The following is an 11123-nucleotide window of genomic DNA, read 5'->3' on the forward strand; positions in this document are numbered from 1 at the left end:
TCACACATCAAACGACACACCTCACATAAATACCTCACATAAATAGAACCCCCAGCCACCAGTCTGTCTTTTCCCTACACCTGTGGTTCAATCAGGTGGGCTCGCTCCACTCTGGGACCCCTCCCCTGGTCTGTGTGTGTAGGGTGTGGTATTGGGTAGGAGACAGGGAGGTGGGGTAGCAGTGGTACTCTCTGAGGGGTGGGCTGGTGTGTTGGGGTGTCTGGGGTGGTCTGGAGTTCTGGGTCTGGTAGGGGCACTGGGAGAGAGAGTCCTCCAGAGGAGGAGAGCATTGGTGGGCTACTGAGCTCAGCTGAGAGCCCCGGGGACTGGAGGAGTAGGGCTGGTGGGGGAAGGTCATGTAGGGGTCAGTAGGGGTCATGGGGGTCATAGCAGGAGTCAAAGGGCAGCTGTAGGACCAGGATGTACAGCTGAGGTCATCCACTCTGGGCTCAGATCCAGCAAACATACACGCCTGCCGCTGCCCCGCCTCTGACCTGTAGAGGGAGTCAGAGAGACCAGGGGGATGGGGATGGACAGCGGGAGGAAGAGGAGGAGGAGGAGGGTAAGCAGATGGGTGATAGTAAGACTCAACATCGCTGGGAGAACTGTTGATGTAGGACTTCCTGTACTGGTGATGCTCTGTTGTAGGACAGGTATCATCTGCTGTAGAGAAAGAGAAAGAGAGAGAGAGAGAGAGAAAGAGAGAGAGAGAGAAAGAGAGAGAGAGAGAGAGAGAGAGAGAGAGAGAGAGATAGAGGGAGAATGAGGTGTAAGATTGTGGAATACACTATGAAAGGAACTGCCCAGCAAGCACATTTGGTTCCTTGGAAGTTGTGGGAACGTACATTCTTGGTTCCCCGTTGGTTCTGGTAACGAAGCCAAGTTTCCTGACCGACAAAATGCAATGTTTCTTTAAACGTTCTGAGAATGGAAGTGACATTTTCTGCTGCTCTGGGAAAGTACATTTGTAGGTTGCAGGAAGGTTTTGAGAGTGTTTTACTGTGGTTCCCTGAACATTTTCCTGGGAGGTTTTATTAACATTCTGAGAATGGAAATTATAGGTTATTTAGGGGTTTTTGAATAACTTTCTGGAAACATTCACTGAATGTTTCAATAGCAATGATAGCTTGCATTAATGGTTTTGAACTCAAAGCACATACAGTACAAATGGAGATGAATTTGCTTTGGCAAACACATTTATTTTTTATTGTGGCACGGCATCAGTGAGGTTCAAACCTATGATCTCCTGTTCTCTAACCATGGAATTAGTCCACTGCGCCACCAGGATGGAGCTAGCATGCCATGGTTTTTTAACTCATACAAAGCTGTTCAATTTAGCCCATTCAAACAGATCCTATTTCAAAGGAAACAAGCACTCATTAAGATCAGGTGTGGCCAATAAGTGGGCGTGACCACACACATGAACACACTTAACAAGATGCTGAGACGGAATGTAAATGTTTTTCAATAACATTCTTAGACCGTTCTTTGAACATTACTAATGTATTTATGGAACGTTTTCTTAATGTTCTGAGAACATGACTTTAACTAGAACCATGAAGAATCCTGTAGTAAGAATCCTGAATTATTGAAATTCCCAAGGGAGAACGTTGTTTCTTAACGTTCTCTGAACTATTTGAGACCAATCCCAATGTAAAAGCAGTTGGAGAATGTTCCTAGAACATTACCAAAAATGTAACCATGCTTGAACCTTTAGGAAATGTTCTGTTAAAGTAATGAAATACCAAGAAAATAAAGTTATTTTGTCAAGATCCTTCAATGTGCTGAGAATATTCCAAAGTTAAGCAACTGTCCTGCACCACTCCTATAACGTTGTGGGAAGGTTATATGCAAAATAACCACAGGACAACCAAGCTCCCGTTAAGCTCTAAGAAACATTTGGTTTTCAGAATGCTATGTGCTAGCTGGGTGGTCTTCAACTAGCAACGTCTATCATAGAAACATTTGGTTTTCAGAATGCTATGTGCTAGCTGGGTGGTCTTCCACTAGCAACATCTATCATAGAAACATTTGGTTTTCAGAATGCTATGTGCTAGCTGGGTGGTCTTCAACTAGCAACGTCTATCATAGAAACATTTGGTTTTCAGAATGCTATGTGCTAGCTGGGTGGTCTTCCACTAGCAACGTCTATCATAGAAACATTTGGTTTTCAGAATGCTATGTGCTAGCTGGGTGGTCTTCCACTAGCAACGTCTATCATAGAAACATTTGGTTTTCAGAATGCTATGTGCTAGCTGGGTGGTCTTCAACTAGCAACGTCTATCATAGAAACATTTGGTTTTCAGAATGCTATGTGCTAGCTGGGTGGTCTTCAACTAGCAACGTCTATCATAGAAACATTTGGTTTTCAGAATGCTATGTCCTAGCTGGGTGGTCTTCAACTAGCAACGTCTATCATAGAAACATTTGGTTTTCAGAATGCTATGTGCTAGCTGGGTGGTCTTCAACTAGCAACGTCTATCATAGAAACAAAACATGCCAGACTCAAAGAGGCATAAAAAACTAATCCAGTGTCTAGAGCAGGGGTGTCAAACTCATTTTACCATGGGGGCCGCATTCCATCTTCAACAAGGTCTGGAGGTCCGCAATGAAAATTGGTTATATTTCCTTGTCGTCAAAATGTGCTAAACATTTTCCTCTATCCATCGTTATTGGAATTTTTGATGCTGCCTGATCTGTCTTGCTTTCATTTAGGTTGTGTTTCAACAAGTTTTCAGTCTCACATCAGAATGAGACATTCATTGATGTTTGTCATTCAATTTTTTTGAGTTTGTTACAAAGTCAAATTTCAAAGTGTTTAAAGTTAAGTTTAGGCATTAACTCTGAATGTTTAGGGTTAGGGTGGAGTTTAGGCATTAACTCTGAAGTTTTAGAGTCAGGGTGGAGTTCAGGCATTAACTCTGAATTCTTAGGGTTAGGGTGGAGTTTAGGCATTAACTCTGGATTTTTAGGGTTAGGGTGGAGTTCAGGCATTAACTCTGAATTTTTAGGGTTAGGGTGGAGTTTAGGCATTAACTCTGGATTTTTAGGGTTAGGGTGGAGTTTAGGCATTAAAACTTGTTATGGCTGCAATCTCACTACCGGGCTCGATATGACAACTACCAGTGAAAATAGAGGGCGCCAAATTCAAACCACAGAAATCTCATAATTACAATTCCTAAACATACATGTGTCTCATACCATTTTAAAGCTATTCTCGTTGTTAATCCCACCAAAGTGTCCGATTTCAAATATGCTTTTCAGCAAAAGCCCTATAAACGATTATGTTAGGTCTCCACCAAACCACAATAAGCACAGCCATTTTCCAGCAAAATATAGCATTCACAAAAAGCGGAAATAGAGATAAAATGAATCCCTAACCTTGAATTATCTTTATCAGATGACACTCATAGGACTTCATGTTACACAATACATGCATGTTTTGTTTGATAAAGTTCATATTTATATAAAAAAATCTGAGTTTACATTGGCGAATTAGATTCACTAGTTCCAAAAACATCAAGTGATTTTGCATAGCCACATCGTTTCAACAGAAATACTCATCATAAATGTAGATGATAATACAAGTTATACACATGGAATTATAGATATACCTCTCCTTAATGCAACCGCTGTGTCAGATTTAAAAAAAAGTTAGCAACACATGCAATAATCTGAGATGGAGCTCAGAACATTAGCCAAATTAGCAACCATGTTGGAGTCAACAGAAACCAGATAAGACACGATAAATGTTTCCTTACCTTTGATGAACTTCATCAGAATGCAGTCCTAGGAATCCCAGGTCCACAATAAATGCTTGATTTGTTCGAAAATGTCCGTTATTTATGTCCAATTAGCTACTTTGGTTAGCGCGTTTGGTAAACAATTCCAAAGTCACAACGTGCGTCCACTATAACGTGACGAAATGACCAAAATTTCCGTAACAGTCAGTAGAAACATGTCAAACGATGTACTGAATCAATCTTTAGAATGTTGGTTACATACATCTTGAATAACATTCCAACCGGAGAATTAGAATGACTTCAGATGACCGGTGGAACGCAGGTCCTTCCACTGTGAATGTGCATAGTGAATGCATGGTCAACTCGTGGCAGTGGTGACTATTTCCTGTCTCATTCGACCCCCATTCACATTAGAGTCATCAGACAAAGTTCTATTGACTGTTGATATCTAGTGGAAGGAGTAGGAAGTGAAAACTCATCCATATCTCGCTGTAATTTCAATGAGAGCTTGGTTGAAAATCTGCCACCCCCAGAAAAAAAACAGGAAGTGGAATTTCTCAGGTTTTTGCCTGCTATGTGAGTTCTGTTATACTCACAGACATAATTCAAACAGTTTTAGAAACTTCAGTGTTTTCTATCCAATACTAATAATAATATGCAAATATTAGCAACTATGATTGAGGAGCAGGCCGTTGAATATGGGCACCTCTGTGCACCTTTCATCCAAGCTACTCAATACTACCCCTGCAGCCATCAGAAGTTAACTCCAAAGGGTTGAGGTAAGGGTTAAGGTTTGGGATACATTTAAAACTAAAATATTCAAAACAACTTTGTATTGCTGGATTTGAACTTACAGATGCTTACGCCCATTCGCTATCCCCATCCACAACAACCTAGAAAACCAAACCTACTTGAAGGTAACAGCGCTCACTGTTGCCCCTAGTGGCCGGCTTCCACATCATCTCCCGACGTCCACAGACATGGATGGACGTTGAATACTGACTTGTATAAAGGGTGATCTGGCTGGATTATTAGCGATCTGGACACAGTCAGGAAACATGATCATTTCTACACAGTTTTGATTTGGTTTTAGACATTTGAAAGTATATTGGAAAAAAATCAAATAAATACTCAAACCACCCGTGGGCCTGATGTTTGACCCCCCTGTTCTAGGGTGACAGTAACCCCTGTTCTAGGGTGACAGTAACCCCTGTTCTAGGGTGACAGTAACCCCTGTTCTAGGGTGACAGTAACCCCTGTTCTAGGGTGACAGTAACCCCTGTTCTAGGGTGACAGTAAGCCCTGTTCTAGGGTGACAGTAACCCCTGTTCTAGGGTGACAGTAAGCCCTTTTCTAGGGTGACAGTAACCCCTGTTCTAGGGTGACAGTAACCCCTGTTCTATGGTGACAGTAACCCCTGTTCTAGGGTGACAGTAACCCCTGTTCTAAGGTGACAGTAACCCCTGTTCTAGGGTGACAGTAACCCCTGTTCTAGGGTGACAGTAAGCCCTGTTCTAGGGTGACAGTAACCCCTGTTCTAGGGTGACAGTAACCCCTGTTCTAGGGTGACAGTAACCCCTGTTCTAGGGTGACAGTAACCCCTGTTCTAGGGTGACAGTAACCCCTGTTCTAGGGTGACAGTAAGCCCTGTTCTAGGGTGACAGTAACCCCTGTTCTAGGGTGACAGTAACCCCTGTTCTAAGGTGACAGTAACCCCTGTTCTAGGGTGACAGTAACCCCTGTTCTAGGGTGACAGTAACCCCTGTTCTAGGGTGACAGTAACCCCTGTTCTAGGGTGACAGTAACCCCTGTTCTAGGGTGACAGTAACCCCTGTTCTAGGGTGACAGTAAGCCCTGTTCTAGGGTGACAGTAACCCCTGTTCTAGGGTGACAGTAACCCCTGTTCTAGGGTGACAGTAACCCCTGTTCTAGGGTGACAGTAACCCCTGTTCTAGGGTGACAGTAAGCAGACAAATGCAGCGTTGCGTACCTTTCCTCTTGTTGCAGTGGTACACCTGCATGTGTTTGTGTGGGTCTGGTTGGGGGAGGGTGTAGGGGACTGGAGGGAGGGTGAGGAGATCCTGGGTGGTGCTGCTCACCCCATTCTCACAGGAATAGGGGTGTGAACCCAACCCCCTCGCTTCCCCCCCAAACGGACTCACACTAGGACACACCCTCTGACGCACTGAGCTACGAGGAACCACCGGATACTCCTTACTGAGAGTGAGAGAGAGAGAGAGAGAGAGAGAGAGAGAGAGAGAGAGAGAGAGAGAGAGAGAGAGAGAGAGAGAGAGAGAGAGACCAAGCACAGTAATTAGACAGGTCTCCAGTCACTGCAGATATATGAGTATATTTTAGGCCAAACCGTCTAATTAAGGTGAAAATATTGTCTGAGCTGCTTGCCAAGACATTACACAAGAATGTAGTTCTTAAATGTACTGTATATTTCCATGTGTCTACCCCTTCAGAATCAAACCACAGTATTTCTTTATTTTTTCACTCTCCCTCCCAGTTTCATTCTTTTTCTATTATGTTCCACATAAATATTCTGCAGTTGGTGTTTTTTGTAATGATTTAAGTGACCATTGTGCTGTTGTTGCTGTTAGAAATACTAAGGTTCCTAAGACAAACCCACGTTTTATTCGTAAGAGAAATTTGAAGTGTTTTAATGAGCAGGCTTTCTTTCATGATTTGTTTTATTTTGACTGGAGCAGGATTGAGCTTATCCCTGATGTGGAAACTGCCTGGAAATTCTTTCATTAAGGTTTTTCCCAAATAGTAAACAAACATGCCCCATTCCGCGGGTTCAGGGTTAAAGGGCGGGATAATCCATGGTTTTCTTCTGAGGGGTCTTGTATTATTCACGACCGTAATCTAGCCTGGGCTAAAGCAAGGAAATCATGTTCTGATGCTGATTGGCTTCTTTTTAGGCAGCTATGAAACAAGTGTTCTTTTCTTCTCAGGAAGGCCAAGTCTGAATATTTTATGTCTGTTACCACTGATAACCTGAATGACCCTAGAAAGTTTTGGAAGGCTATTAAGTCTACGTCTGGTAACAGTAATGTTAATGAATTACCGTCATGTGTTTTGAAGGACTATGTTGCTATATATGACAAAACTGAAATGCTGAATTGTTTCAATGAGCACTTTGTATCATCTGGTAGGCTGTTTGATTCAGTGTCCTCTGTCTCTACAACCCTGTGTGGATGAACCAGTGAGAGCTGGTCAAACCTTTAGCTTTTTGCCATTCTCAGTGCAGGTGGTACATAAAGCCCTGAAATCCTTAGATCAGAGAAAGCCTGCAGGTCCTGATATTTTGGATCCCTGCTTTTTAAATCTGGCAGCTGATTTCATACCTGAACCACTTACATCTCTGTTCAATCTAACCATGGAATGTAATGAATTCCAAAGATCTGGAAATCAGCATTTGTCCTACCACCTTAAAAAGGGGGAGATCCAACTCTTTTAAATAATTATAGGCCAATCTCAAAGCTGTCACCCCTGGTGAAAATACTTGAACCCCTTGTAAATGAACAACTAAAAGAGTTTTTATTTACTAACTCTATTTTATCAATGTACTAATCGGGCTTCAGGAAGAAGCACAGCACAATTACAGCAGCCATGAAGGTTTTAAATTATATCACTGAAGCCATTGACAAAAAACAGCACTGTGTCTCACTTTTTATTGATCTCTCTAAGGCTTTTGATACAGTTGATCATGCTATACTAAGGCAGAGATTGTCGAGTGTAGGTCTTTCGGAGCATGCAGTTGCATGGTTTGCTAACTATCTGTCTGATAGAACTCAGTGCACTCAATTTGATGGGCTTACGTCTGTTAAATTGTCTGTCTTGAATGGTGTGCCCCAAGGCTCTGTACTTTGTCCTCTCTTATTCACTATTTATATAAATGATTTAGACAAAAATGTCCAAAATGCACAACTTCATTTTTATGCTGATGATATTGGTATTTACTGTTGTGCCTCGTCTCTTACAAAAGCTTTCCAGAACATGCAAACTGCTTTTTATACTGTTCAACTTACCTTGTGTCAATGGAAGCTTATCCTCAATACTGACAAAACTAAACTAATGGTGTTTTCTAATGCAAGAAATAGACCTCTGAACCTTTCACCTGTTACTACCTGTCAGGGCAAGGAGATTGAGGTTGTAACCTCATATAAATATCTTGAATTTTAATTGATGACGGCCTCTCTTTTAAATTGCATATTCAACAACTTACAAAAGAAATTGAAGCTGAAATTGGGATTAAGGCCTGTTTATCTTTTGAAGCCAGAAGGAGGCTAGTATCAGCTACATTTATACCTTTACTAGACTATGGGGATATTTTATATATGAATGCTTCCGCTCAGTGTTTGAAATCAATTGACACTCTTTACCATGGCACTTTGAGATTTATTTTAAACTGTAAAACCCTTACGCACCACTGCACTTTGTATACCAGGGTTGGCTGGCCTTCTCTAGTCACTCGTAGGCTCAGTCACTGGTATACTTTTATTTACAAAGCCATTTTGGGTTTACTACCTTTTTATTTGTGCATTTTTATTGTTCAGAAATGTGGTGGGTACTGTCTTCGTTCGCTGGACTTTATCCTGCTAACTGTTCCAAATGTCTGAACTGAATATGGTAAAAGGGCTTTTATGTACTCTGCACCATCGTCTTGGAACGCCTTACAAAATACTTTTAAACTGGAAGAACTTGTCCTGATTGGTGTTTTTAAATCACTGATGAAGGATTTTGAGGCTGATTCCCTGACTTGTCAATGTTTTTAATTTGCTGTTTTATACTCTTGTGAATTCAATGGTTTTTACTAGATTACTTGTAGTTTTTCATGTTGTCTGTCTGTAATTTTTTTGTAATGATTTGGTGCTGCCTATCTTGGCCAGAGTGCTCTTGAAAAAGAGATTTGAATCTCAATGAGCTCTTCCTGGTTAAATAAAGGTTAAATAAATCAAATAAAAAAATGTAAATGATAGACTTGCATTTTATGAAGTATTTACCTGCTGTACAGCAAATATCCACTCTGCAAAAAATACATATTTTATTCTCTCTACTTGCTTTTCCTCCACTCTCTCTCTCTCTCTCTTTTTCTCTTCTACACTGGCCTCTCAGCTACCTCAGTGTTATGTAGGGGACATTGGGCTGTCTCTCTACCTCTCATCCTACCGTGACACACACACAAACACACGCTCACGTATGCACACATGCACACACACGTACTCGCACACGCATGCACGCACGCACGCACGCACACACACACACACACACACACACACACACACACACACACACACACACACACACACACACACACACACACACACACACACTCTGCTGAGAGATAATATGCTTCTCTAAAAATAAACTCTCAGTAACATGCCACTTCAGATACTCTCCTGTTTCCCTCTTCTCTCACTCTAACACCACAGTCCATCCCCTTTCTTATTTCCTCCTTCCTCACATAGAGCAGTACAGTGACTAATAAAATACCTTTCCAGTCCTCCCTTCTCATCCTCTCTCCTCCTTCTCCTAATCTACAGTCTCTCTCTGAGAGGACATAGAACACTTAACCCCTTAAACTGCTGACACAAAACAGACTGTCCCTTTCAAACGTCTGAAGCTCTGTACTCCAGTACCTTGGATTTGAAATTATACAATGACTCTGAGGTTAAAGTTTAGACTGTCAGCCTGAATTTGAGGGTATTTTCATTCATATCGGGTGAACTGTTTAGAAATTATTAGCACTTGTGTACATAGTTCACCCATTTTAGGGGACCAAAAGTATTGGGACAAATTCACTTATATGTGCATTAAAGTAGTCAAAAGTTTAGTATTTGGTCCCATATTCCTAGAACACAATGATTACATCAAGCTCATGACTCTACTAACTTGTTGGATGCATTTGCTGATTGTTTTGGTTGTGTTTCAGATTATTTTGTTAGCAATAGAAATTAATGGTGAACACTGTATTGTGTCATTTTGGAGTCACTTTATTGTAAATAAGAATAGAATATGTTACTGTAGATGATACCATGATTACAGATAGTGCTGAATTAATTGTAAATAATGATAAGTAGGAAAGTTACAGATGCACATACAGTACCAGTCAAAAGTTTGGACACACCTACTCATTCAAGGGTTTTTCTTTATTTGTACTATTTTCTACATTGTAGAATAATACTGAAGACATCAGAACTATGAAATAACACATATGCAATCATGTAGTAACCAAAAAAGTGTTAAACAAATCAAAATATCTGATGAGTCCAAATGGTTTGCCCTTAGTGGTATTATCATTTGTTTTTTAACAGGACAATGACCCAACATCCCACCAGGCTGTGTAAGGGCTATTTGACCAAGAAGGAGAGTGATGAAGTGCTGCATCAGATGACCTGGCCTCCACAATCACCCGAACTCAACCCAATTGAGATGGTTTGGGATGAGTTGGACCGCAGAGTGAAGGAAAAGCAGCCAACAAGTGCTCATTGTGGGAACTCCTTCAAGACTCTTGGAAAACCATTCCAGGTGAAGCTGGTTGAGAGAATGCCAAGCATGTGCTAAGCTGCCATCAAGGCAAAGGGTGGCTACTTTGAAGAATCTAAAATATTAAATATATTTTGTATCGTTTAACACTTTTTTGGTTACTACATGATTCCATATGTGTTATTTCATAGTTTTGATGTATTCACTATTATTCTACAATGTATAAAATAGTAAAAATAAAGAAAAACCCTTGAATGAGTGGGTGTGTCCAAACTTTTGACCGGTACTGTATATCATACTCACCCTCGAAAATGCTAACCTTCCCTGTTATTGTAATGGTGAGAGGTTAGCATGTCTTGGGAGTATGATATGTATAAAATGCTAACCTTCCCTGTTATTGTAATGGTGAGAGGTTAGCATGTCTTGGGAGTATGATATGTATAAAATGCTAACCTTCCCTGTTATTGTAATGGTGAGAGGTTAGCATGTCTTGGGAGTATGATATGTATAAAATGCTAACCTTCCCTGTTATTGTAATGGTGAGAGGTTAGCATGTCTTGGGAGTATGATATGTATAAAATGCTAACCTTCCCTGTTATTGTAATGGTGAGAGGTTAGCATGTCTTGGGAGTATGATATGTATAAAATGCTAACCTTCCCTGTTATTGTAATGGTGAGAGGTTAGCATGTCTTGGGAGTATGATACTTGTGCGTCTGTAACTTTCTCACGCATCATTATTTCATTTTCAGTTAGGACTATCCGTAATCATGGTCGCATCCACAATATGGGACCACCCAACTAAATACTCAACTTTTGACTACTTTATTAATACACATACAAGTTAGCTTGTCCCTTAAACTGGGGGAATATGTATAGAAAAT

The 11123-nt window shown here is 40.9% G+C and overlaps 1 protein-coding gene across 1 annotated transcript in view; it reads right to left on the reverse strand.

The window, feature by feature from the left end:
• Nucleotides 1-296: 296 nt before the first annotated feature.
• The window catches only part of LOC115140142 (T-box transcription factor TBX5-like), a 25824-nt gene continuing 14997 nt past the window's right edge, over nucleotides 297-11123 (reverse strand). The window contains exons 8-9 of the mRNA XM_065026696.1: nucleotides 5734-5960; nucleotides 297-494 (exon numbers count right to left, since the gene is read on the reverse strand). Coding sequence (XP_064882768.1) covers nucleotides 397-494; nucleotides 5734-5960 — 325 coding nt within the window. The 3' untranslated portion in view covers nucleotides 297-396. The remainder of the gene's footprint in view (nucleotides 495-5733; nucleotides 5961-11123) is intronic.

Source organism: Oncorhynchus nerka, linkage group LG13 (genome assembly GCF_034236695.1).
Source record: "Oncorhynchus nerka isolate Pitt River linkage group LG13, Oner_Uvic_2.0, whole genome shotgun sequence".
Lineage (NCBI taxonomy): Eukaryota > Metazoa > Chordata > Actinopteri > Salmoniformes > Salmonidae > Oncorhynchus > Oncorhynchus nerka.